The 27,913-nt window shown below is 45.6% G+C and overlaps 2 protein-coding genes across 10 annotated transcripts in view; one reads left to right on the top strand and one right to left on the bottom strand.

The window, feature by feature from the left end:
* UBR4 (ubiquitin protein ligase E3 component n-recognin 4) overlaps window positions 1-12,548 on the bottom strand; it is a 129,911-nt gene extending 117,363 nt beyond the window's left edge. For all 8 annotated transcript variants that reach the window (XM_035120583.3, XM_035120584.3, XM_035120587.3 and 5 more), the window contains exons 1-4: window positions 10,655-12,548; window positions 1,829-1,926; window positions 1,494-1,597; window positions 11-140 (exon numbers count right to left, since the gene is read on the bottom strand). In XM_035120583.3, the coding sequence (XP_034976474.3) occupies window positions 11-140; window positions 1,494-1,597; window positions 1,829-1,926; window positions 10,655-10,992 (670 nt within the window). In that variant the 5' untranslated portion in view covers window positions 10,993-12,548. The remainder of the gene's footprint in view (window positions 1-10; window positions 141-1,493; window positions 1,598-1,828; window positions 1,927-10,654) is intronic.
* Window positions 11,151-24,379, top strand: LOC148685245 (uncharacterized). 2 transcript variants are annotated; one of them, XR_015950430.1, is made up of 7 exons: window positions 11,151-11,286; window positions 15,573-15,620; window positions 18,953-19,071; window positions 20,527-20,641; window positions 21,502-21,624; window positions 22,019-22,130; window positions 22,262-24,379. XR_015950430.1 is itself a non-coding variant. In XM_088671522.1 (6 exons), exons 1-6 carry the CDS (start codon window positions 11,185-11,187, stop codon window positions 22,434-22,436), a joined length of 744 nt encoding a protein of 247 aa, XP_088527648.1. In that variant the 3' UTR covers window positions 22,437-24,379. The 2 variants fall into 2 exon arrangements, 1 of the variants encoding a protein (XP_088527648.1); XM_088671522.1 differs by lacking the exon at window positions 21,502-21,624 and having other exon boundaries at window positions 11,185-11,359.
* The last annotated feature ends 3,534 nt before the right edge of the window (window positions 24,380-27,913 follow it).

Genomic DNA, 27,913 nt, shown 5'->3' with positions numbered 1-27,913 from the left:
CAGTTCTCACCATCAGAGAGGGTCTTCACTGTTTGGGGTAGTTTGGCTGACTTCATCATCGCTGTGAATGTGATGATTTCGGTTCTGTCAAGGCGGCTGCAGCCAGTACACAGGCCCTTGATCAGCAGGATCAGGTGTTTCTAAAGAGAAAGAGACAGAGACAACTTCAAAGGTCAAGGCAGATGAGAGGACATGCTTTGGTGGTATTTCAGTAAACACGGGCAGCAGAATTTTTATGGTGTCCCAGTTATTACTATTATTTATTAATTATCTCGCACATATATCTCAAGGTGACGTACACAATACAATAAAAACAGCACAGAAAACAACAGCAAATGCATTTTAAAAGCAATACAAAGTAGGCAACCATGACATAGACATTCATCCGGCTTAACAAAAGTTTAACTTAACAGGTAAGTGGAAATGGGCCTAGTGGTACCACACCATCAAGGCTATCTTTCTGTATGCCAAAAATGTAAGACTGTCATCATGCTGCAGTTTGCAAGGCTATGTTGTACATTTGAAGCTCTCTGTTGAATATCTTGCTTAAATATTAGGGTTCATTATTGTCCCACAGGATGTGTACCACTTTAAAAGCCAGGGTGCATATCCTGACCTAGTTTTTGCAGCTGTGTAGCAGGTGCTGATAAGTCATTATAATTAGCCGAATAAGGTGATTACAGTGTTTCTTTTTCTTTAACATATTGCATGTGTCAGCAATTGTGAATGGTACATAATGTGCTGTATGTACCCTACTCTGCCCCCTGTGGGTAGATGAGTGATGGTTACAGAAACTATCCACTGTAGAAGGGATGGCTGCATAGCTGCCAAGTTTTCCCTTTTCTTGCGAGGAAGCCTATTCAGCATAAAGGAAAATCCCTTAAAAAAAGGGATAACTTGGCAGCTATGGATGGCTGCAAGATGTATATTTGGGCAGTTGTTAATAACCTTGCAAAGCTCTCTTTGTGTCTTTTCAGTGATTCCATCTGTGTGGTCTAATCTGCACACACTCTGCAGCATGCTGCAATATGCAATACTTTCTACACAGTAAGGAAACAGGACCATCTAATCCCATATATTCTCTACCCCAGCCTTCCCCAACTGTTCAATGCCTGGCAACTCCAGTTAAATAAAATCCCAGTTCATGTATTGTTGAGCCTTCCTTCTGGGCTGCAGAGATGCAACATGCAAAGGGGTCGGTGGACAAGGTGTTCCTCTAGACTAGCATTCGCCACCCTGATGCCCTCCAGGTGCTTTGGGACTGCAACTCTCATCCCTGACTATTTACAACACTGGCTAGGGCTGATGGTTGAGGAAGACGGGAGTTGGGAGTCCAGCAACATTCAGGGTAGGCAAGGGAGCAAAAAAGCTTTGCATCCCTGGTTTAAGTCAAGCCTTGGGAACTTCTGGATGCATAGCATAGGCTCTACTATTAAACTATACCCATGCATACACACATTCTCATACACTATGAGAAAGGCTTCTCCTCTCACCTGTGAAACGGCACAAGCCTCATCTGGGTTTTCAAGTCGCAGCAGGGAAAATTCAATCAGGACTTTGCAGGCAGCTGCCACAGATTGCAGCTGATTTCTAGGTACTAAAAAGCCAAAGATGTCAGATCATTCAAAGAAACCGATTTACCATTTGCTGATCTGTCTCCCCTCCTTGGAAGTTCATTTCTGGTTTGCAAACCTCCCCTTCCCTGACTAGCCCCGTTTGCCTTATAAATTACAAGCCATTGAGGGAAAGAGACATCTGTTGGTAAGAACAAGGGGAGAAGGCATGATGGCTCAAGCAGAACGTCAAAACTCACACTCTGGACACTCACCCAGTCCACACACTGTGGTGATATAGTGCGTCGCAAGGGCGACAAAGGACGAGTAGAAAGGTTCGTACTGCTTGTCATGGTGCAAGATTTCAGACTCACTGCAAAGAGAGAAAGAAGACGGAGAGCGGATTATGAACCAGTTATTTCTATGCTCTCAGGGACTGCCCTGCACTTTGACCATATGCATACAGTATGTTAAAGATTACAGGTTGTATCCATAAGGACGTATGAAGAGCCTGCTGGGTCAGGGCAGTGTTCCATCTAGTCAAGCAGCCTGTTCTCACTATGGCCAAACAGATGCCCCAAAGGGAAACTTGCAAACAGGACCCGAGCACAAGAGCACTGCCTCCCCTTCTGTGGTTTCCAGCAACTGGTATTCAGTAACCAGCTGTGTCTGGTACAGTGGTCCCTCGACTTACGAATTTAATGCGTTCCGAACGCACATTCGTAAGTCGAAAAAATCGTAAGTCGAATCCCATAGGAATGCATTGGCGAAAAAAACCGTCAGTCGAAAAAATCCTATCTAAACATTCATAAGTCGAAAAAATCCAATTCACGCTGTAACTCAAAACCTTCGTAAGTTGAGTCATTCGTAAGTCGAGGTACCACTGTATTCAGAAATTTTTCGGTGTCTCCAAAAAATGTTACACATCACTTGGGAAGACAGGGGAACTAATGCCAGTGTACTGGAAGAAGCAATGATCACCAGTGTCAAAGCAATTCTTTTTCAACATCATCTTCGTTGGACTGGTCATGCTGTTCGGATGCCTGATTATCATCTTCCAAAGCAACTGCTCTATTCCAAACTTAAAAATGGAAAACGTAATGCTGGTGATCAACAAGAGGGTTTAAAGATTCTCTCAAAGCAATTCTTTAAAAATGTAGGATAAACACTGACAACTAGGAAACACTGGCCTGCAAGCGCTCCAACTGGAGGACAGCCTTTACCCAAAGTGTCATGGTCTATGAAGACACTTGAACTCAGGATGAAAGAGAGAAGTGTGCTAAGAGGAAGGCACACTTGGCAAACCCCCGCCATGATCAACTCCCGCCCGGAAACCTATGTCCCCACTGTGGAAAGACTTGTGGATCCAGAATTGGCCTCCACAGTCACTTACAGACTCAATGTTAAGACCGTGTTCATGGAAGACAATCTTACTCTGCTATGAGGGATTGCCAAAGAAGAAACATTACTGCCCTCAACAGTGGAACTACAGTACAGTGGTACCTCTACTTACGAATTTAATGCGTTCCGAACGCACATTCGTAAGTCGAAAAAAATTGTAAGTCAAATCCCATAGGAATGCATTGGGAGAAAAAATTCGTAAGTACTGTAGAAGCAACCCTATCTAAAAATTCGTAAGTAGAAAAAATCCTATCTAAACCGCATCCAAGATGGCGGACGGAGCTCCATTCGTAAGTAGAAACATTCGTAAGTAGAGTTATTCGTAAGTAGAGGTACCACTGTACTAGCAAATCTACTTATCCTGGATCCAACCCAATATTCTTTAAAATATCAGCAAGAATGTGCTTTCCGAAACATTTGAGGGTTGTTGTTGTTTTGGTAATGTAATTGTTGCAACAAGAGTAACGACTGGTTTTATTTACACATAAAAAAGCCAACAGTGTAAATACAACAATGGCACATTCTCAAAAGTACTGTGTTTCTCATATTATAAGACACGTCTTATATTTTTTCCTCAAAAAAACACACTATGGCTTATTTTCAAGGGATGTCTTTTTTTTTTTCTCCTCCTCCTGCCGCGGCCGGCATTGCTGCTGCGCCTATCACTATGTCTTATTTTCGGGGTATGGCTTATATTCCTTGAATGCTTAAAAATCCTGCTATGGCTTATTTTATGGGTATGTCTTAAAATATGAGAAACAGGGTAGGTGAGCGTCTAACTCAGTGCTTCCAGCTCTGGCTGGCATCAGCTCTCCAGTCTCAGGGAGAGAAGAGTTTCCCACATGCACACACCCCAGCCCTGCTAGCCTTGATCCTTTTTTGGAACTATTTACAGTATTACATTTCTATCCCAACCTTCCCTGCAAAAAAAGCCCATCAAAAAGTTAAAACAGAACTTTCCAAACTTTTTCATGTTGGTGACGCACAAATTTAGACATGCATCATTTTTGGGACACAATAATTCAGTTTTGCATCACTTCGTGACACAGTAATTCAGTTTTACTAGCAAACTGGAGATTAAACTACTGTGATCCCTTTCCAGCCCAGGGAGGAGCATGGGGAGCATTCACATGACATACCTACACACTGCAGCCGACACACTAACCTGTCACGACACACAGTTTAGAAATCTCTGGGTTAAAACAATGCAATTAAAAGAATTTTAAAGCTGGAGATTGGACACTGGACTTCCTGCAGATATTGTAAAGCTTTCAATTTACCACCAAGCTATTACCTCTCCCCACAGAAAGCTGCTTCTGGGGAAGGACTGTAGCTACTCCAGGTAAGGCTGGGAGAGGCTTCCATCTGAAACCCAGGAGTCACTGCTAGTCAGCGTAGAGAGTACTGAGCTAAGCCTGTCTCTGTATAAGGCATCTTTCTACGTCCCTGGACTCACCCTGTGAGGACTTAAACCTTGGAAAGAAAACATTTTTTGAAAGAGACCACAGCTCAGTGTTGGAGCACGTGCCTTGCCTGCATAAAGTCCCAGGTTTAATCCCTGGTGTCTTCAGGAAGGGCTAGGAAAAGACCCTTGGCCTGAAACCCTGGAGATCCACTGCTACGTAGTCAATGTAGGCAATACTGAGTTAAAGAGACCAATGGTCTGACTTAGTAGCAGAGGAAGCTGCCTTAGACTGAGCCAGAACCACTGATCCATCTAGCCAGGCGAGCCTCCCTGGGGAGAGCATCCCACAAACAGGGACCCACCACAGAAAAGGCTGCTCTCGTGTGGCCACCCTCCAGACAAGTGTTCTCCAAGCTTGGATCTCCAGCTGTTTTTGGATGACAATTCCTATAATCTCTGACCACTCATCCTGTTAGCTAGGGATGAAGGGAATTGTGGTCCAAAAACAGCTGGAGACCCAAGTTTGGGAAACACTGCTCACCTTTCCAGGAGGAAAGGGCCTCAGAAGAAGAAGATGATGATGATGATGATGAATACCCCGCTCATCTGGCTGGGTTTCCCCAGCCACTCTGGGCAGCTTCCAACAAAGATTAAAAATAGATTAAAACATCAGTCATTAAAAACTGCTTTCTCTAGATGTCTTCTAAACTTCAGATAGTTGTTTATCTCTTTAACATCTGATGGGAGGGCATTCCACGGGGCGGGCGACACTACGGAGAAGACCCTCTGCCTGGTCCCCTGTAACTTAGCTTCTCGCAGTGAGGGAACCGCCAGAAGGCCCTCAGAGCCGGATCTCAGTGTCTGGGCTGAACAATGGGGGTGGAGACGCTCCTTCAGGTATACTGGGCCGAGGCCGTTTAGGGCTTCAAAAGGTCAGCACCAACACTTTAAATCAGGGGTCTCCAAACTAAGGCCCAGGGGCCAGATGCGGCCCAATCGCCTTCTCAACCCAGCCCGCGGACGGTCCGGAATCAGCATGTTTTTACATGAGTAGAATGTGCCCTTTTATTTAAAATGCATCTCTGGGTTATTTGTGGGGCATAGGAATTCGTTCATTTTTAAAAAAAATATAGTCCGGCCCCCCACAAGGTCTGAGGGACAATGGACTGGCCCCCTGCTGAAAAAGTTTGCTGACCCCTGCTTTAAATTGTGCTTGGAAATGTACTGGGAACCAATGTACAATAGGTCTTTCAGGACTGGTGTTATATGGTCCCAGCTGCCACTCCACCAGATTTTCCCTTCTCTCCCCTTGGCAGAATGGAGGCGTCTGAATTGTGGTCAGGATCCAGGTAGGTTCATATGGAGAGAGGCGATCCCTGAGATACTGAAGTCCTGAGCCATTTAAGGCACCATAGGCAAACCAGAACTTTGTTTTTTTAAAAAAAAAATATTTATTGAACAGTTTTTCCATATACAATACAGAAGAAAAAATTTTTTTACATTGCCAATAAAAAAGACGACAAAAAATAATAAAAAAATAAAAAATAAGGAAAAAAAACACACACACCCCCAAAAAAGAACAATCCATAGAGGAAAAGAAGTGAAAAATAGAAAAAAGAAAAGAAAAAAGAAAAAATAAACATTCTAATTTAATAATCATAGTTATTACCAATACTGACTTCCTCGACCCCTCTTTCCCGAGCTGGCAAACCAGAACTTTGAATTGGGCCTGGAACTAACTGGTAGCCAGTCCAACTGGACTAGGATCGGTATAATATGTGCAAACCATCTTGTCCCGGTGAGCAGTTCTGCACTAGCTGAAGTTTCTGAACCGTCTTCAGAGGCAGCCCTATGTATAAAGCTCCCAACAGCTTCATGTAGATCAGGCATCCCCAAACTGCGGCCCTCCAGATGTTTTGGCCTACAACTCCCATGATCCCTAGCTAACAGGACCAGTGGTCAGGGATGATGGGAACTGTAGTCCAAAACATCTGGAGGGCCGAAGTTTGGGGATGCCCGATGTAGATGACAGCTTTGGCGATAGATTACTATGTACTTCCCATAGCATAACTGCTAGGGGGGCTAAGAGAACTTTTCCAATGCCGGTGTGGTGTAGTGGTTAGAATGCTGGTCTAGGACATGGGAGACCCAGGTTTGAATTATTATTAATATTATTGCTACTTTCTACACAGACCCACAGGCAGGGCCCGTACCACTGTAACACAGTGCCCCCAATACCCATCTCACAGAGCATGTTCAGGAACATACCATGGCCAATGGTAACAAAAACCACAGAGTGACGTGACTGAGCAGAATGGATGGAGTTCACCCATCAGGCCAACCAAAGCAGATACCCATTACTGAGTAGGAGGGTCCCAACATATAATATGGACCTGACACACACTTACAAAAACTGGCCAACAAAGCTCTTACAACCGTAACAGGAAGTTTCCGAATACTCCATCAGACTGACTCCATCGGCTTTTCAAATCGGTTTGGGAAGTGCTGAAGAATCCAGGCAATGGGACAACAAAACAACTCAGGAGTTGAGCCTCAAAGAGAAACAGCCAACAGAGTCAAAGCACCCTTTTGCACTTACATGTTTTTTCCCTCTCTGCTGCTTCAATGAGCTTCGCGCTGTTTGCTTTGTTAATGCCCCACAGCAGTTCCCCAGAACTTTGAAAGCATGAACACACACTAATGCACACACAGAGCTGGATGAAGTTTGTGCAATTTTGCAAAACAGAGGGTTCAAAGCAGACAGTTGCACAACAGAGGCACAAAAACAACCTGATGCAAGGAAAGATGAAGGGCATTTCAGAATAGTTTGTTTTCTGCCAGGGTAGGGGGTGCTCAGCTTGTTCCTGCTACTGTTCTAATGTGGTTTATGCTACATCCATTGTATTTAAGCACCTCTGTTTTTATCATTGTTAGCTGATCTAGAAAATCCTTTACTTAAACAGTGGTAGAAGTTCATTTTCAGGAACCTTCTAGGGACTACATGCCAGTGGTGGTCAGGACTAAAGCCCAAAAGATGCAAAGCAATGGGTGCAGCTCTTAATTTTGTGCAGTAGGCTACATTCCAGCCATGCAAATGCCAGAGGTTTCTACACCAAGAGAGACACTTCTCTCCAGCCAGACAAGGACAAGGCATTATTATCACAATTCAAGGGCACATTCCAACCAGGCAAAATCATCAGGAAAGGAGAAAGAGAGGCCTGGGGGGAGTCCTGAAGACCAGAGAGAGGACTTGCGGTTTGCTGCTGCATTTGGTCCTAAGACCCGAGGTTCCCCACTCTGACTTAAAGAGGCTATTAATGCAGTCAGGAGCAATTGTGGAAGAAACCAATTTTAGTGGCAAAATAAAACCACCACCAAATGACACCCATGCTGACACAAAAGCAGCGCAACTGAAAGCTGCTTTGTAAGAACAAGCATGGTAGGAAATACATAAAAGGGAAAGACTGTGGTCAGTGATAGTTTTACAGGGATTTGTAGCACTCACATAAATGTAATATTATTTCAGAACTATTGTGCGAATCTGAACAGAGGTACATCAACAACTGTGACATTTTAAAACCTCCCTAAACCTCCCAGCTGGATGGAAGGCTGTATCGGTTGAATTTCTGCATGGCAGCTCTACCAGAAAAAAAACAGTGGCAGCTACCCTAAATCTCACTAGATCCCAGGAAGGATCAGTATTATCACTGAACCACAGAACTGAAGAGCTGGAAGGAACCACGAAGATGTTCTGGTACAGGCATCCCCAAACTTCGGCCCTCCAGATGTTTTGGACTACAATTCCCATCTTCCCCGACCACTGGTCCTGTTAGCTAGGGATCATGGGAGTTGTAGGCCAAAACATCTGGAGGGCCGCAGTTTGGGGATGCCTGTTCTAGTACAACCCCCTGCAGTGCAGGAATCTTTCACCCAATATGGGGCTAGAACCCATAACCCTGAGATTAAGAGTCTCATGCTCTACCAATTGAGCTATGATGTACTGCTCATTAAAAGTGAAAGAACTTCCTATTAAGATTATTACTGTCCCCATATGTTCTGCAGCTATTGATTAACTGTTCATGAATGAAAAGCACCCTCTCAATAATAGCAAGGCTCCTGCGGCTAAGCTAGAGCCAAATGTACTGCTCTGTTTTCCTTTGGACCACATCAGTGAAGCCAAGAGAGGGGATCTTGTCATCTGGGCAGCCCAGGACCTCCATACATTGCCTAGGTTTGTGCACCGGAGAGGTCATTTTGGTGCTGCTAACAGAGCAGAAATAACGATGGGAGGCAGCAGTTATGAGTTATCAGCCTCTGCAGCCACAGTGGGTATTGTGATTCTCCAGCAGTTTGACTTCACCCCCAAAGGGTGTGACCCTCTGGATGTGGCTCCTTACACTTATTTGACCAACTGATATGCACTGTTGTGTTATGGTCCTGCTGTTTTTGTTAACGTATCCTATTTTATGTACCATGCAACAAAAGTAAAAACAAACAGTAAATTTAACTACAACAAGACTAATCCAACAGCAGCACCCAGATTATTGAATTTCCCCTCTTCCCCCTGGACAGAGGTTCAAGTGGTCCCCATTCTCTCTTGAATTTTAGGGAGAAAAAAACAACAACCCTAAAGCATTGAATTTTAAAATGTTAACGTCTTGTTGTTCTTCTGAAATTGACCAAGCAGTTTCATGTTCCTCTCTTGAAACTTTAATAACATAAATTGTACATACCATACCATTTTACTATTGTTGTGTTTCTGCATTTTTAATCTGACAAGTGCTTTGGAGGCAGGCAATTTTTAATGTACAGTATATTTAATATTAAACTTAGGGTTGTATCTAAGTTTCATTCTAATTCATTCTAATCAGGATGAATGCACTGAAATTAATGGACATGACTAACTTAGGTCCAGTAACTTCATTGCATCTAACAGGAATAAAACTGAGTTGGAAGCAATCAGAAGTAACAACAAAAAGACCCCTTAGACACTTTAAGGATGATTATTATGGCATAAAACTTTCAGGTACCACAACCCCTTTGAACATGGGCGTAGCCAGGATTTTAGTTTGGGGGGGCAGGCCCTTTGTTGGGGGGGGCTGAGCCTCAGTTATCTATGTTTTTGTATTGATTTTTATTGATTTAAGGGGGTAGCGGCCCCTCTCTGCCCCCTCAGCTACGCCCATGCCTATGAGGCACGAAGGGCAATCCTGAATTGGTGCTACAAAACCCAAACACAGCCACCTTTCTGGTAACAAGCTTTCTTGTAAAACCGCCATGGGAATTACAGAACTAAAGGCCTCCATTAAAATACCTACAATAAAGCAAAGTATTACCGGTAAAACAATTGTTTACTAGAGAGGTAGCTCTCAAAGCTTTTGCTGGACTCACACATTGCTTGACCACCTCTGCTGGGGCTGATGCGAACCGGCTTCCTGTAATTTAATTAGCCCCCAAGCACCACAAAATAATAGATTATATTTTTACTTATATCTTATAATTATATGCCAAATGTCCTGTGAGGAACTCAGTTGTGGATCCTATGTTTCTTTCTTCAGTCTCCCGTCTCCATTTTAGCCACACAACAATCCTGTGAGGTAGTGAACACAGGTGCTGGCCGAAGCTAACCACTGAAAGCTTCATGTGTTTTAATATTAAATTGTTTTAAACCCCCCCCCATGGGAAAAGCAGGTAATGAGCTATAATAATAATCTGAATTTGCCTCTCCCAGCTCCCTAGTCAGGTACTCACTAACAACTACACCATACTGACTCTCCCCTCACCAAATAATGAAAAATGCAGGTATAATATATGTTAGTAAATCAGCATTTATTCTTTGCCAGCATTTGCCTTTTTCTTTTCCCCCTATTTTACTATTATTACTACTTCATGCATTTTGGGTATTATGTTTCAAAAACCGTCCTGTTGTCTCTTAATGAAGGACGGTATACAAAAAAATAACAATAGAATAAATGTCTCCCCCCCCCAAAAAAGGGGGGATGTCAGTCAGTGTTAGGCCTGCTCAGAGTTGACCCACTGAGCTCAATGCACGTGACCAACCTGGGTCCACCAATATCAATGGGTAGGAGACACAACTCGAAATGGAAATGTCAGCTGCCATACGTGTAAATTTCAATCCCATTTTATAGCAACAATAATTGCCTATAAACTGTACACGCAAGTCACTCTCCACGTGCCATGAATCCCGCTCAGCGCCAAAGGGGCGGGAACAGGTGTTGGCCTGACCACGCCCACCATCGCCCGAAGCCCCGCCCACGCCCTACGCCCCGCCTACCTCTCAATGACGGAGGCCAACAGCTGCGGCAACTCCCGCATCTCGAAGGCCGAGTAGGAGGCGGAGAGGAGTGGCCGCACCGCCACCTCCCAGCCGGGCTCCCGTTCCGCCGTTGCCGTCGGGGAAGAACCGGCGCTACCGCCTCCCCCCGACGCCGCCATCTTGACGACGACTCTCCTCAGCTCAGGTTCCAGAAGCGTTTGAGTTGCTGAGGCGAGGAAAGAAGAGGCCAGGAGACCGCTTCCGGGCCAGGACGGAAGTGACGACGTGTCGGTGGCGGCGGCGACCAATCCCCGCTTAAAGACGCTGCTTCGCCTTAGAGATAGGCGTTGCGGCATGTTTCGAAAAAACTTCCGTTCTTTTCGAAGCTGAGTGGGTAGAAGGTCCCACTCGCATTGTAAAGCGGAAGTTCTCTGCTATCTGACAGCCGAGGCAAAGTATTTGGGGGTTGTTTAAAGAGATTGCCGAGCCCCTAGATAGAGCTGCTTCAAATCCCTCCTCCTATTTCCGAGGAGCAAATCTAAGAAGGCATGGTTTCCAAGTTGACCGAACGAATAGCGGTAGTGACTGGAGGCGCGGTCATTCCCATTCTTTGTTTTCCTGACGCCTGGGAAGGACGCATGCGCAAAAACGTGAGTCAGCGAGTTTCGCTCTCGATGGCGTTGTGCGCATGCGCTAAGAACAAGACGCTTTACGTGCGGACTAGTGAGTTGACAGCACGTTCCTATTTTTGTTCCCCAAGTAAAACCCCGCTGAGTGCAGTGCAGCTTATTCCTGGCCGATTATGCATATGTTTGCAGCCTTCAAAGCCTAAGAAGTGACTCTGAAAAGGCTCTTGACAAAGTCTCCAATGCTTACCGATTGAACTTAATGGAAATTATTTCTGAGGAGTCATGGATAGCATTACACTATAAAGTAACTAGAATCATGGGGTTAGGGATCAGTATCTGGGAGAACTGTATTGCTTACTTGCAAATATGGTTGCTGGCAGGTGAAGAGGATAGAACAGGCTACTTGGAAATGGCGAAAATGAATGGGAGAAAAAGAGGAAACTCAAACCAGAAAGTGTGTAAAGAATGGATAACATTTCAATAATATCTAAAACAATATTATGAAAATGCAAATCTCCTGACAGGTCTAGATTGAATCTTGAATATTAAGGGAAACTATAAATGTAGAAAATTTTCTGGATATGTAACAGATATAACAGCAAATGCGTAAAGGTTAAGAGTTTGTAGAAAGCACAATGAGGTGATGAAGTCAAAAATGTGTGTGATGTTAGACAAAGGGTCAGCAACCTTTTTCAGCCGTCCGGACTATATTTTTTTTGTGGGGAATGAACGAATTCCTATGGCCCACAAATAACCCAGAGAGGCATTTTAAATGAAAGCACACATTCTACTCATGTAAAAACACCAGGCAGGCCCCACAAATAACCCAGAGATGCATTTTAAATAAAAGGACACATTCTACTCATGTAAAAACATGCTGATTCCTGGATCCTCCGTGGGCCGGATTGAGAAGGCGATTGTGCCGCTTCCGGCCCACGGGCCTTAGGTTGCCGACCCCGGTCTACACTAACTGGCTGGCCAGGAGTTTGGGCAGGGATTTTGCCCAACCCTCGGCAGAGCAGCCAGGGATTGAACCTGGGACCTTCTGCAGGCACGACAACATCGCGATATACTGATATATCACAAGGTTTGAAATAAGGATGGAACTGTGTAGAAGAATTGGCTGGCTTCATGGTTTTTCCCACATTGTGATTTTTGCATGGTACATGCACACACACAATGATTCATGCTATAATGCCAGGTCAAAAATAATGAAACTAGTATCACAAAATGGACTTCGATTTTGGAGATATAGATGTATCACCCAGCCCAAGAGGTAACCCAGGAATTACACAGCAGAAGTCTCATCTGCACTATACATTCAATACTTCATTGTCATGGAGTTCCCTCAAATAATCCTATGTACAGGCCTTTGTTAAGGGTGCTGACAGTTATTGGCAAACTCTTTTCCCTCCCAGAGCTACAGAGCGGTATGACGGTCAGCTCCTCTTCCTTAGTGTCGTCTTTACAAACCTCAGGATATGTCAGGAAGTAGCCTTTGGCCTACAGAAGTTTCCACCCTAATAAAAACAGTCATTTAAAGTCCCACAGACTCCTGGTTGTTGTTTTTCATGGTGACGCAGCCCCCCCGCCCCCCCCCGGCAACTATTACAAGATGATTATTGTCCCTGTAAAATATGTTCAAGATGGTATTTATATTAGTGTCAGACTAGTTCAAAAATCCTCGCAGCCTTGCAGTCTGTCGCTCCAAAAAAGTGGGTGGTGTTTCAGGATGTCGGCACTTTGTGGGGGCAATAGCCCCTTTGAGGTAAGCTATAAATTTTCAAAATGCTCTCACACACAAGCAAACATGGGACCCTTAGTAAAACGCTGTTGCAACCATGCCCTTCAAGTGAGCCTGTCCATTTGCCTGGCAGTGTCTGCAGTCCATGGAACCCAGATAAGTCCACCCACCCCAAGGAATCTGAGCCCCACAGACCCCCCTGTGGTTTACACCTTTGCTGAGGAAGCATGGCGCCTGAAGAGCTTCAAAACAAGGAACACCTTACAAGCACCTCAGAAACTGACCTGTATTTCAAGACGTTGTTTTTATTGTACTGTGTAACGTATACAAGAGTCTTCATAGGAAGCGATTCATACATGAAATAGATAATAAGAAGATTGTGCAATTGTGCTTGTTTATCTCCATCCCTGCCAATAGAAAAGGGGGCTTCAGTCAGCACTTGCTTTGGGACTGCTGGGCTGAAGTAAAGCCTGCTCTGTCCTGCTCCATCAGCCAGGGATGAAGGACGGCTGCATCATTTGCTGCAGCTCTGTCCAAGTACAGCTATGGGCGAAGAAGGTCCGCTTGGCCCCAACGAGACATGACTTGCCTGCAGACATCTCAAGCCTTTGCTTGGGCTTTGTTAAACGTGTTCTTCCACTGTCTCACTCTGCAACGCTTCCTTTGTGTACCCCACAGACTCCCAACATCTCTTAGTCCAGTAGAAGTTTGAGTGCCCCATAAAGGGTAAAGGGACCCCTGACCATTAGGTACAGTCATGACCGACTCTGGGGTTGGGGCGATCATCTTGCATTATTGGCCGAGGAAGCCGGCGTACACCTTCCAGGTCATGTGGCCAGCATGACAAACATGCTTCTGCACGACGACAGCAGTCAGTTGAAGCTTGAGCTGGTCCTCACCGAAGCCTCCTGGTGCAACGCCCTTGGCATCAGAAACTATTGAAAATGTTGGGATGGTGAGGGGAGAGAGAAATAGTGTTTTTTTAAAAAAAGTTTTGTGTATGCTGCAATCTGAATATTCAATCTGCTTTAGAACTATTCAATCTGCTTTTAAACTATGCCATGTGGGGCAATAGAAAAGCTCAACTTGTCCCTTCAGCACTTAACAGCCCCTGCTGAAAACACAGGGTTGTATCCAATGGTGCCTGCAGGGACTTCAGCAGATGCTTTCTGTCTCCTCTGAGCTTGAGTCCACATCACAATGCAGCCAGTCATGCACTAGGTGGGTGTTGCCGGGGGCTGGCTGCAGTTTATATAAATCAGACCCCTTTCCCTGTTTCCCCAGTCTGTTCCTGAGCCATTAAGCCTTGGGTCTTGCTTGAACTCTAATTTACTTCACTTTCAGTCTTGTGGCTGTGTCTAAATGCAGGCAAGTTGGAAGGGATATTCTCAGTCTAGCATAGGGGACCATCAAGTACAAAATCCTGTGGAAGAAATACTGTGCAGCTTGGTTTATGGATCTGTTTATGGCATATATATCCTGCCTTTTTCTCAAGGAGCTCAAGGTGAGGTCCACATTTCTCCTTCTCCCTGTCTTCTCCTCACAAGAATCTGGTGAGGCCAGTTAGGCTGAAAGTGAGTGACTAGCCCAAGGTCGCCCAGTGACTAGCCCAAGGTCGCCCAGGTCCTGGCTGAGTGGGGCTTTTAACCCTGCTTTCCCAGGTCCAAGTCTGCTATGACAAACTGTCTCTCCTAGAATCTTGGTATGGTGGCCATGCATTCCATGCCGCCAAGGGCTGTTGCCCAGCAATGAAGTGTATGGCCGTTTGAACAGAGGTTCTGGCACCCTCAGCATGTAGAGGTTTGCTGTAGTGACCCTTGCTTAGTCGGTATAGAACATGGCATCTGAAAAACTCCTGGCAGTAAGTGAATGTTGGCATTTCCTGTGGATTTAGCTCTAGAACATAACATACTGGTCCTTAGTGTCTCCTGCTCTGAGCTTGAGTCCACATCACAAGGCAGGCCAGGAACCTCAAATCTGCATTGTGATTCACTGCCTGGTGCAAATCAGCCAGTCATGCATTAGGTTAAGGTTACCAGATTTTTTTTCAATGAGTCCGGGGACACTTTTCAATTTCAATGGATTTTGTATGGGGATTGTATGGGGTGTTGTCAGGGGCTGACTAAAGAGTTTAGAAATCAGACCCTTTCCCCCTTTCCCCGAGTCTGTTCCTTGGGCTGCCTTGGGTCTTGCTAGAACCTGCATATACTTCAGGTACCACCAGGTTTGGCAATGAGCTATCAAAGATTAAAAAAAAGTCCTGACCTTTGGGCAAGTTTTTAGAAGAGAAGAATGAATGCCATTTCCATTTAATGCAAACCTATGTTATCTGCACTTCCCAGATCAACACACAAACAGAATTTTGGTTTGAGATGCTTCCTTGTCCCTATTTTGCAAAACGTTTCTCCATCCCACGCCCCCCCCCAGTGTAAATATTAGCATCTTTAGAAATCTGCTGTCAAAAATGTGACATCCCTGCTTGAAGGCCTGATCCATTCCTCACATTCTGACATTCCTGTTTCTTTTCTCTCTTTTCTCATGGACGGAATTAATTTCAACAAAGATGAAATCTCTGAAATCAGCCTGGAAGAAGGGAGGATCTTCCTCCAAGGTAATGCTGTGCCAATCCCCTCCCCCAGCATCAATTGCTTTCAGGAGCCCCCCCCAGTCCATTTCTATGGTGGTCCTGCTTAGGTTCCTTCAATGATAGGAGGCAATGGAAGCTGCTTGGGACTTCCAGGGAATTGAGGGACTACAACTGGGGGTTTGAGAAGGCAGCCATTTCCTTTCTGACACAAGCAGCCCTGTTTCAGTTCTACTATTCAATGGGCCGTGAATACTGTAAATAAGCAGTATGTTATAAAATTCTTAAAATAATAAAAACACTTAGGGACAATAAGGCATCCGAGCGCATTAGCAATCTAGAGAACAGCGTTGTGCGACAGTACAGCTGCGTTCCTTCCTGCGGAGCAGCTTTTGGAGGCCATGAGTTTTCTGGCCAGCGAACTGGCGGTAGAGAGCAGCTTCGACCCCTTGGACATTTCCCACTTGCTACAGGAATCTATCAAGCAGTTCATCGGCAAAGCACTGGGGGTAAGGAGGTATAACTGTAGGAGATATTAAATTAGCCTTGCCTTGATGAACACTGATGCTAAAGAAACTATGGGTGCGTAGCTGGCGAAAAGGTGGCGGAGAGGAAGAACTGGATGCATTCTGTGATTCCTCTAGATCAGGCATCCCCAAACTACGGCCCGCGGGCCAGATGCGGCCCAATTGGCCTCCCAATCCGGCCCGTGACGACCCCCGCCGCCCGCTGCCGCCGCCCGCTCTTACGGCGCACAGCGCGACGGCGCACTTCCAGATCAGAAAAAAGCGCCGAAAATCGTTTGTGCGTATGCGTATGGGCCTCTCCTGACCCAGAAGAGGTCATTTCCAGTGCACTTCCGGGTCGGGGGGAGGCCCATACGCATGCGCGCAAACGATTTTTGGCAATTTTTCCGACCTGGAAGCGCGCCACCGCGCCAGTAAGTGTGTGTGCGCATGCGCACGGGCACGCACTCCCTCGCCCTCCGGCCCGCCGCACGATCGGCGCGGCGGGCACCAGCCCAAAGCCGGGTAAGTCTGGGGACCCCTGCTCTAGATCCAAAGAGGTTACCATCCTAAAGGGGGCGACATTCGACATGTGCCCCTCGACTCCCAAGCCAGCGACTCGCGAGGGGCAAAGCATCAGCAACCCTCCCTCTGCTCGCTGCAAAGCGCTCCCCATCCCTCTCCCACCCCGGCTCATAGCAAAGGGGTTCCACAGCCTTTGGGCAGGTGCTGCAGAGGCTCGGGCAGCTCAATCCTCAACCCCGTGGCTGGCTCCAGCAACCGGGCTCGGCTCCTTGCATGCTCCTCTGGAGGCCATGAGCTTTCTGGCCAGCGATCTTGCTGTAGAGAGCAGCTTCTGTAATAGTTTTTAATAAAGATTGAAAACTGAAACCTGCAAATGGTGCCCTCACCTTTCTCCTGCGCCTCTCTGTTTGCTGGTTCACGAAACGTAGCAGAATTTCTTCTTGCACAGCAGCCTTTAAACACAGCCCTTCTATGTGGAAATCTCTCAGCAATAAAACACTGACACAATTTCTTCCAAACTGTTAACATTTATTAATAAAGCCCAAGGTCTGGAGCCAGGTGGTTTTCGTGGTTCTTTCTTGGGGTTATAACTGGCACATATGGTGCAGTTTTTTTGCCATGGATTTTGCATGTTGATAGGACCCCAGGCATACCAGTTTCATAAAGTGCTCTCAGCCAATCGGTTTGCTCCCCAGTGTGTGCAGTTGTGTAAACCTCCAGGGGAGCTTTCTTCCATTGCTTCCTCCTGGCTTGAAAACGAAAGTAGAAAAAGCCTCACACACAAAGAAAGATTCCTGTACAGTGTGAACAGCCCCACCCAGTGGCCAGAGCGTCTCAGCAGAGCCATTAGCTCTTTAAGCTCTGGTTTTCTTCACAGCTTCGATCCCTTGGATATTTCCCACTTGCTACAGGAATTTATCAATGCTAATGAAACAACCCCTGTGTTGCAGACTTGAGTCAAAATACCAAAAAAAGAGGCAACACGTCGACCAATTCCAACGGGTGAAATGTATCTGTTTTTATCTTTATAAACTATAACGACATGCGAGACAGTGATCCAAGGTAATCATACTGTTTCGGTTTGGTCTTCTTCAATTTTTTAACTACAAAAAATAAATCAAATAAATATAGATCATTAATTATGTCATACATTATATTAAGGCCAATGGCCAGCATGAACATGAGTTTATGCAGTCCACAATATCTTAACATGGAAAAATACAGACAAATTCAAAAATAAAACATACCTTAGTGTTTGTATACAATATGCGGAACAGGGGTCATACACATACGTAACTCCTGCTGCCTGAAGCAGAAAATGAAAAGCTTAATATACAGTTCCACCACAGAGAACACCCTAGTTAATCAAGGCTATTGGAATTTTTAAAGTTATATGCAACCTCAAGATCCTGAAAGCAATATAATTAGATGAATCAATTCAAATCTAACTCAGAGTTAAATCATAGTTCAATCAGTTAGATTTGAACTCTGAGTTAGATTTGAATTGTTTGACCCCTGTTCCGCAGATTGTATACAAACACTAAGGTATGTTTTATTTTTGTATTTGTCTGTATTTTTTCAATGTTAAGATATTGTGGACTGTATAGACTCATGTTCATGCTGGCCATTGGCCTTAATATAATGTATGACATAATTAATGATATATATTTGATTTATTTTTTGTAGTTAAAAAACTGAAGACCAAACCGAAACAGTATGATTACCTTGGATGACCCTCTTGCATGTCGTTATAGTTTATAAAGATAAAAACAGATATATTTCACCCGTTGGAATTGGTCAACGTGTTGCCACAGGAATTTATCAAGCAGTTCAGCGGCAAAGCACTGGAGGTACGGAGGTATAACTGTAGGAGAGATTAAATTAGCCTTGCCTTGATGAACATTGGATGCTAAAGAAACTACAGGTGCATAGCTGGTGAAAAGTTGGCGGAGAGGAAAAATTGGATGCATTATGGCATTCCTCTAGATCAGGCATCCCCAAACTGCGGCCCTCCAGATGTTTTGGCCTACAACTCCCATGATCCCTAGCTAACAGGACCAGTGGTCAGGGATAATGGGAATTGTAGTCCAAAACATCTGGAGGGCCGAAGTTTGGGGATGCCTGCTCTAGATCCGAGGAGGCTCTAGCTAGTGGTACCAAAAGCCAGCTGGCCTTGGACCACCTAGAGGAGGGGTGACCAGCTTCAGCTAGACTGCAAGATTCAGATCCTTGTTGGGACAGAGGCTAGTGAGGAGCTGCTCTCAAGGGCATCCCAGCGTTGGGTACTGTGAGTGAGACCCTAACTAACCCATTAGCTTTCCTTTGCAGAGACGCTGGAACGAGCGATGTGGGTCCGAGCACTTCTCATAAGAGCTTTATGTCTCCTCAATTCCACTGGAGGACCGGTTCCAGAATTGTTCATCAATAATTGCTGCCCTCTTGCAAGGGTAAGTTGGTCTCGCACAAGGCACAGCCATCTCTCAACCTACGTGTGTACATGAGAGAGGGGGAGATGGAGTTCCCCAAGTTCCCAGGTCCTGTGATTGGAACAAAACAAAAAAGATGATGATGCAGGAAGGCTGACCACTCACACGCTGCCTAGGATGGCAGCCCCACTTCTTGTACCGTCTCAGAAACCCTCGCCTTCTCTGACAGGTGGAGGTGCTGCTGGAGGCCTACAGATCACCCAGGGGCCTACAGTGCAAGGCAGAAACATGGCCGTCTTTGCTTTGTCCATCATGTTACACCACCACCTGGCGAAATTGGTTGAATACCTCCTCCAGTTTCCCTTTGGGTATGGAGCCCTCCAGGTTCTACTGGGCTAAGGGAAAGGTTAGGAATCTGCAGGGCTTACTCAGAAAGCCCTTGGTGCCATTTCCTCTCTCTCTGACCAGTCTTTTGTAATGATAAATACTTAGCCATGTCACAGGGTCACACCCTATTCACATCTTTTCCTGCATCTTCTTTTTTTTTGGTTCCAGTCACAGGACCTGAACAAATTGACCTCAAATATTTATCTGCAAGGTCAAAGTGGGAAACCTCCTCACTGTCTCTTTCCTCACAAATCCTGTCTTACGGGCACATTTAAGATATGAATAGGGTGTGACCCGGTGACCTGGCTCAGGAACTAAGTATTTATCATTACAAAAGACTGGCCAGGCTCCCCGGGTAATCTAGTCAAATGACCATTAACAGGTAACTTGCTAGGCAGGATAAAAACAACACACTTGGATTTCTGTTGTAGACCTCCTTCTCTGTGATGTGATGTGTCTGGGGGGTGGTCTTGGGCTACACCCCTTCTGTGATGCATCTATGATGTTTCTGGGGGCGGTCTTGGATTCCAGGGTGGGCAATTTAAAATGTCTATATAAGAGCTTGTACACCTTGGTTCTGGGCCTCTCCCCCACATTCTAAAAAAAGAAACAGAAAAGATGTGTAGTAGCTTTAAGAACTGTGTCTGGTAAGTTCCGTGTTCTGTTTGGTTGTCGTGAGCGCTGATGGAACGTTCCTTTGTATACAGAGAGACAAGTCTGACTTGATTTACGCTTGCTGTAATAAAACCTTGTTAAAAGTCTAGTCTCACTGCTTCGAGAGTTATCTGTTCGTTCTCTGCCACATAAAAAGCCACTACCTAATAGGGGGGACACCCAGCTTTTAATAAAGATCAGGCTTAACTAGCTGCCTTGCTTTTCACTAGAATTCTGGTCTGGTCTCTGTAATTTTACTAGCTGGTAAGGGCTTTCAATTGTGCTCTGCCGGAGGTCCGGGCAGCGCTCCCTCCCGGAGAAGGACCCCTTTTAATTCTTACAAGGGCTTACTCAGAAAGCCATTTCCTCTCTCTGTGGAATGGCAGCAAGCAGAAGACTTCAATCTGACCATTGCTCTGGTTTTTGCATTCACAGAGACTGCCAGAGAATATGGAAGGAGGTTTTGGCATCGGCCGACCAACAACAACTACTCCACCTGATGGCCAAGCAACTGCATCAGGGGCCCTTGGTGGAGTCTGCCACTGCTGTGGTAAGGACAAAGAACCTTGTAATATCTAGGGCTTTCTGTATTCTGTATTCAGTGGGAGCAGAGAAAAGAAAAGCCCCAAAAGATGATGTTGCCACAGAATTACACACACACACACACACACACACACACACACACACACATATGCAAAGTACATCATGAAAAAGGGCAGCTTTCGTTTAGGAAACAAAACACACCTGAATCTATTACCCCATGATAAAGGGATGGAAGGAAGGAATAAAGAGATGTGTGAAGGAAGGGGCTTCTTCCAGATGTCTAAGCAACACCCAATCAAAGCTGCTCTGCTATTTACTTGAGGGAGAATTGCAACTCTGCTCCCAGACTTCTCTGTGGCCATGGGGTCAGTCCCCCTTTCCCTAACCCCAAATGTTGGTGATGGGTTATTTACATCAGGAGTTGGGACCTTTTTGTGTGGGCGAGGGGAAGGGTTTAATATTTCTTCTGCCCGATTATTGGGCCACAGGAAGTTGCCTTATACTGAGTCAGACACTTGGTCCATCTCCTTCAGTATTGTCAGCCCAAACTGGCAGTGGCTCTCCAGCATTTCAGGCAGGGTCCTCACCCCGCGCTTTGCAGAGCTGCCAGGGACTGAACCTGGGACCTTCTGTGGCATGGCAAGTGCTCTACCACTGAGTTATGGCTTCTTTCCGAAGGGACTAGGATTCTCCCCCCCCCCCATGCTGCAATGGGGGATTATAAAAACAGATATACAGTCCATGCTATTCTGTTCATGATGACATGCTGAGATGCCCCATAAAGCATGAGTGAACAATCCAGTTCAGGGCAAAGAAATGCAGGGAAAGTGACTTGCACCTCTCTCTCTTCCGGCAACATTTGACCAGCCTGTTGCACGCCACCCTCAGGATGCAGTAATGCAAGGCAGCTGTGTGCCGGCACTTCCCACAGCTGCTGATCGCTTTCCTGGGGATGGTTGCCAACTTCCACTACGACCAGGAATTTATCGGGTGAGTAGTGCATCGCAAAGGGGGCAATGGAGTCCTTTTTCCTTCAGCCTCTGGGGGTTTCCAGTGCAGCTTGGTTTTCCAAGGGAGGCTCTCCTTCAGGTGGCTGCTAGGGATCAAGGATGAGGAAGGAATTTCATCCTGTTTGCATGTCAAGACAGATCTGCAGAATTCACATTTTCTGGAAATATCAACTTCTGGGGGAGCCTCGTAAACACGGTTTTCCAATTTGTTTCTTGGTGTTCTGACTTACAATACCAAACAGCACAGAAAACAAGGAATGTTTGAGGCTATCCTGCTCAGAAAAGCAGTCCCCCCTCCTGCAATTAAGGGGTTCTGATCCACAAAGTGTGTGGCAATCACCCTCCTGGTAATACCGGCCTTGCTTTGGTTACAGAGCGGCTTCTGCACCTCCTGCTCGGCACCACTGGAGAGCAAGTAGAGATGGCTATCGTAGACCAACTTTCCTGCCCGGAGAATTTCAGCCAGGGGTTTTCTGCCATGGTGAGGTAAGAGGAAGAAGATGGTGGCCTTCCAATGGTCTGGCAAACGGAGCTCAAGGCACGGGATCGGACTGTGCCCCTGTTTGCTTTCTGTGGTGTCTTTTGCTTCCTTAGCAATATCTGGTTCTCCATTTCAGGGCACTTGGAAAGCGACACCAGCTGTGGGTCCCTTCCATGGTGGAAAACATCACCGCTGCTCTCAAGGAGTTTGCTGGGATGCCACAAGTAGCTGTGGTCCTCTACATCAAGGCGAAGGAAACTGACGTGGGAGGAAATGGGTGGAGCAAGGAGCCCCCTGCTTGGTTTCTATGAAGTGTCAGGTTTTGTGTCATTCTGTGCTCTCTTTCCCAGAGGGAAGTGTCCCAGAATGGACGTTTTAAAAAAATGGTAGCTGTGGATAAAGGATTATCCACTATGATTAAGTTTGAATGGAATTGGATTAAATAACCCTTTGGAAGCAGAATGAAAACAAAAATACTGTATCTTGATATCTAGCATGTGGGAATTCACCAAAAATATTTATATGTAATTGGCTGTTTAATGATTTAAAGGCCGCATTCGACAGTATTCCCAGAGAACTATTGTGGGAGAAACTAGCCCGATGGGGAATTGACAAAAGGCTTTTGGGGCTGATAACTCAACTGCACAATGGGTCTGCTGCCAGGGTGAGACTTACCCCTGCTGGCAACCTCACAAATTATTAATAGAGGGGTGCGCCATTTTAAATCTTTTTATCAGCGATATGAGGGTGCCTTTGATAGAATCACAGGAAACTATTCATGCCCCACGCCTTGCCCAATATTGTTGTCCTCTTTTACTCTATGGAGACGATGCAGTGATCCTATCCTTCACAAGAGTCGGCTTAGGAGAGCATTAAATTTTTTTGGTTCATACTGCAAATCTAATTTTCTTACAATAAACCATGCCAAATCCAGTCTTAATCTTTTCAAAAAGCCGGAGAAACTATAACTGGAGAATAGATGGAAAATTTATTGAGCAGGTCTTCAATTTTCAGTATTTGGGTGTCTTTCTACAAAATAATATGGGCTGGAAGGCCCATCTTACCTATGCATCAAACAGAGCTAAAGCCCTCTCCTTTTCACTTTTGCGCTTTTTCTTTTCAGACAGAGCTTCCCACGTTCCATCCGCACTAAAAGTTTTCAATGCCAAGGTGATTGCGACATTAGCATACGCAATCCCATTATGGGGGTCCTCTGAAATTTACTTTCTTTGGAAGTAATCCAAAACCAGTTTCTGAGGAGGTTACTAAAACTACCCTGGTGTGTAAGCAACTCTGCTATATGCCTGGAACTTAATGTTACATCATTAGAAAACACTCTATGGAAACGCATATTAGTTACTGGTTGGCATTATGGCATAGACACCCCAATCTCCATCTGATTCAGTGTCTCTGGAGAGATGATTTTCCCAGCCCTTGGGCAAAGGTAATACATTCGAAACTTGTGTCCCTTGGGCTATCCCCATTTGAACTATTGGAATTGGACTTAGTTTCAGCCAAGAGAGCTGTCACTCAAAAGCTAAAGGAGATTGATCTCCAGTCCAATACCTTGACAGCCTGTGGCACCTGTTCTCCGATAAATCTTGGTTTAAAACCTTCAATGAAATCACCATCTTATCTAACAACTTTATCTGTGGCAATGCATAGGTATGCCTTTATAAAGGCCAGATTCAATGCTTTTCCATCAAATGTTATGGGTTACAGATTCTCCAATGGCCAGATTTCCCTTCTATGCGACTGTAACAGTGGCTTTGTAGAATCTCTACACCACATACTTTTTTGTTGCCCAGTTCACTCGGCTGCTCGGTCCAGATTCCTGTATCCACTATTATCGAGAATTGCTGATGAGACGCAGGAAACCAAATTAATTTATTTACTGAATGATGGTGAACCGAGCAGATCCCTTACGGTCGCTAGATTTCTGATTAATGTCTTATTCCATAAGAAGAGAAGTGGATCACTGCACGATTTTGATAGTTCAATTAAAACTAAGAATTACTGAGAGGAATCAAAACTACGCTGTAAATTAAATTATCTGATAGATCTTAACAAAGTTTTAGATAGATAGATAATTTTATTCAATATATGGAGTGATTTTATTGATCTTAACTGATTATTAATGGTTGTTAAGCTGGTATTGCCTGAATTGTAAATTTTGTATTGCTTTGGCTGTTTTATGTTGAATTGCTGTTTGATATGGGCCAATGGCCGAAATAAATTTACTACATCACCCTAAGATGGAGTCGTATAGGTGGGGGAGGGGGTTGTGTATGGTGAGTTTGGTGGATGCTGGAAGCTGGATAGACAGAAGATTGTCTTGCTCTGAGCTGGAGCCAGAGCTTTGGCTTGAGGCATCCCTGGAAACCTAATGGGGAAGCAAGATCGATGGGAGGGTTAAAGCTGTGAAACCCTCCATCCTCATACATGTGTGTAAACAAAGCCTAATAGCCTAAAGACACCTCAGTCTTCATTCCAAGGAAACGGAACCCTGGGTAAGCACAGATACCCCTAGAGTCTCTTGCCACCCAGAGATGGGGTTGTTCACAATAGCCCTTTTTCACCGTCCCATGCCACTTCCCCATGTGAAGAACAGAAGATGCTCCATCAGTTCTCTCCAAATGCCTCTCACCTGCAACCTCCCATGAGACAAGAACCAGGCTATTGAGACTGCTTAGCAACATAAATAATAAAGGGAGATGTCTCTGCTAACGTCTTCCATCCTGTTCACACTGGGAAGCAGGACTGAAAATGGTCTTCTTGCCTGTGGGAGGTGGGGGCAATAGAAAAGCTCAACTTGATGTCCCTTCAGCACTTAACAGCCCCTGCTGAAAACACAGGGTTGTATCCAATGGTGCCTGCAGGGACTTCAGCAGATGCTTTCTGTCTCCTCTGAGCTTGAGTCCACATCACAATGCAGCCAGTCATGCACTAGGTGGGTGTTGCCGGGGGCTGGCTGCAGTTTATATAAATCAGACCCCTTTCCCTGTTTCCCCAGTCTGTTCCTGAGCCATTAAGCCTTGGGTCTTGCTTGAACCCAAATTTACCTCACTTTCAATCTTGTGCCTGTGTCTAAATGCAGGCAAGTTGGAAGGGATATTCTCAGTCTAGCATAGGGGACTATCAAGTACCAAATCCTGTGGAAGAAATACTGCGCAGCTTGGTTTATGGATCTGTTTATGGCATATATATCCTGCCTTTTTCTCAAGGAGCTCAAGGTGAGGTCCACATTTCTCCTTCTCCCTGTCTTCTCCTCACAAGAATCTGGTGAGGCCAGTTAGGCTGAAAGTGAGTGACTAGCCCAAGGTCACCCAGGGAGTCTCCTGGCTGAGTGGGGCTTTTAACCCTGCTTTCCCAGGTCGAAGACTACTATGACAAACTGTCTCTCCTAGAATCTTGGTATGGTGGCCATGCATTCCATGTCGCCAAGGGCTGTTGCCCAGCAATGAAGTGTGTGCCTGTTTGAACAGAGGTTCTGGCACCGTCAGCATGTAGAGGTTTGCTGTAGAGACCCTTGCTTAGCCAGTATAGAACATGACATCTGAAAAACTCCTGGCAGTAAGTAAGTGCTCTGAGCTTGAGTGCGCATCACAAGGCAGGCCAGGAATCTCAAACCTGCATTGTGCTTCACTGCCTGGCGCAAAGCAGCCAGTCATGCACTAGGTGGGTGTCACCTGGAGCTGGCTAAAGTATATATAAATCAGATCCTTTCCCCTCCCCTCCCATCTGTTCCTGGGGCCGCAATAAAGACTTTAAGCTGAATCACTACCTTGGGTCTTGCTTGAAGCCGTATATACTTCAGGTACCATCAGGTTTGGCAAAGAGCTATCAAAGATTTTTAAAAAAAAGTCCTGACCTTTGGGCAAGTTTTTAGAAGAGACCTACGTTCTCTGCGCTTCCCAGATCAACACACAAACAGAAATTTGCTTTGAGATGCTTCCTTGTCCCCATTTTGCGAAAAGGTTCTCCACCCCACGCCCCTCCCACTGTAAATATTAGCATCTTTAGAAATCTGCTTTCAAAAATGTGACATCCCTGCCTGGGGGCCTGATCCATTCCTCACATTCTGATGTTCCTGTTTCTTTTGTCTTTTTTCTCATGGACAGGGAATTAATTTCAACAAAGATGAAATCTCTGAAGAAGGGAGGATGTTCCTCCAAGGTAATGCTGTGCTACGGTAATTCTCTCCCCCCATTATCAATCACTTTCAGAAGCGCCCCAGTCCATTTCTATAGTGCTGCTGCTTGGGTTCTTTGAAGGACAGGAAGCAATGGAAGCTGCTGGGGACTTCCAGGGAATTGAGGGACCACAAGTGGGGGTTTGAGAAGGCAGCCATTTCCTTTCGGACACAAGCAGCCCTGTTTCAGTTCTACTATTCAATGGGCCATGAATACTGTAAATAAGCAGTATGTAATGAAGTTCTTAAAATAATAAAAACACTTAGGCCTAGTGACACTTCAAACAGAAGCTGTTTCTTATACAAAACCTTTTTACAAAAGTGCTCTTCCTCTCTCCCCTCAACATCCCAACCACACCATCTATGGATGCGGCTGATGTTGCTCCCAAAGGCTTGCAAGGAAGGACCTGAAGAAGGACCTAGAAGAAGCTGGTCCGAAGAAAGGCGCTACGAGATCTTTCCGACCTCCTACAGAATATTCAGGAATATGTGAGTTGCTGAAGGGAGCCATGCAGGTATGTCAAGGCCTTCAGGCTGCCCCTTCTATGCCCACCCAGGCTTCTGAGCACGTTATCAATCTAGAGAACAGAGTTGGGCCATAGTACAGCTGATCCTAGCGGGCTTTGCACTTGGTATGGATGTGCTGATTGGTGCAGATTTCAAGCCTTCTTTCGGCACGAATTGGATGCATTCTGGGATTCCTCTAGCTCCAAGGATTCTCTAGCTAGCGGTACCAAAAGCCAGCTGGCCTTGGACCACCTAGAGGAGGGTTGACCAGCTTCAGCTGGACTGCAGGATTCAGATCCTTGTTGGGACAGAGGCTAGTGAGGAGCCTCACTAGGTCATCCCAGCGTTGGGTACTGTGAGCGAGACCCTAACTAACCCATTAGTTTTCCTTTGCAGAGATGCTGGAACGAACAATGTGGGGCCGAGCACTTCTCATAAGCGCTCTGTGTGTCCTCATTTGCACTGGAGGACCAGTCCTGGCATTGTTCATCAATAACTGCTACTCTCTTACCAGGGTAAGTTGGTCTAACACAAGGCACAGCCGTCTCTCATCTCACGTGTGTACATGAGAGAGGAGGAGAGGGAGAGTGTGTCTAATCAAGGTAATTTATGCTAATTGGATCTGCATATTTCTATTCTACAGGAGTTCCCCAAGTTCCCAAGTCCTGTGATTGGAACCCAAAAAGCAGCAGCAGGAAGGCTGAACACCCCACGCGCTGCCTAGGATGGCAGCCCCACTTCTTCTACCGTCTCAGTAACCCTTTCCTTCTCTGACAGGTTGAGGTGCTGCTGGAGGCCTTCTACAAGATCACCCAGGGCAGAAGGGGGCAAAAGATGGGTGGGCGTCTTCGCTTTCTCCATCTTGTCACACCACCACCTGGCAAAAGTGGTTGAATACCTCCTCCAGTTTCCCTTCGGGTATGGACAGGGCCAGTGCTAGGGTTTTTTGCACCTTCTGGTGCCCCCCCCATCATATTTCAAACACAGATGTATTTCACATCCAACCTGTTCCTTGTAACCATGATCTCTGCTACATGTTCCAAAGCAGTGGCAGCCCTAGGAGAAACAGGAAATTCCGACTGGCTGGTC

Source organism: Zootoca vivipara, chromosome 6, assembly GCF_965207765.1.
Source record: "Zootoca vivipara chromosome 6, rZooViv2.hap1.1, whole genome shotgun sequence".
In the NCBI taxonomy this organism is placed as follows: domain Eukaryota; kingdom Metazoa; phylum Chordata; class Lepidosauria; order Squamata; family Lacertidae; genus Zootoca; species Zootoca vivipara.
The sequence above is the reverse complement of the archived record's forward strand: the minus strand, read 5'-3'. Positions and strand labels throughout refer to the sequence as shown.

Bases quoted from the DNA above. Each gene is read 5' to 3' on its own strand.
- LOC148685245 (XM_088671522.1), top strand. From the start codon at position 11,185: ATGGTTTCCAAGTTGACCGAACGAATAGCGGTAGTGACTGGAGGCGCG. The intron at 15,621-18,952 runs GTAATGCTGTGC...TTTCCTTTGCAG, and splicing joins AGGGAGGATCTTCCTCCAAG to AGACGCTGGAACGAGCGATG. The intron at 22,131-22,261 runs GTAAGAGGAAGA...TCTCCATTTCAG, and splicing joins GGGTTTTCTGCCATGGTGAG to GGCACTTGGAAAGCGACACC.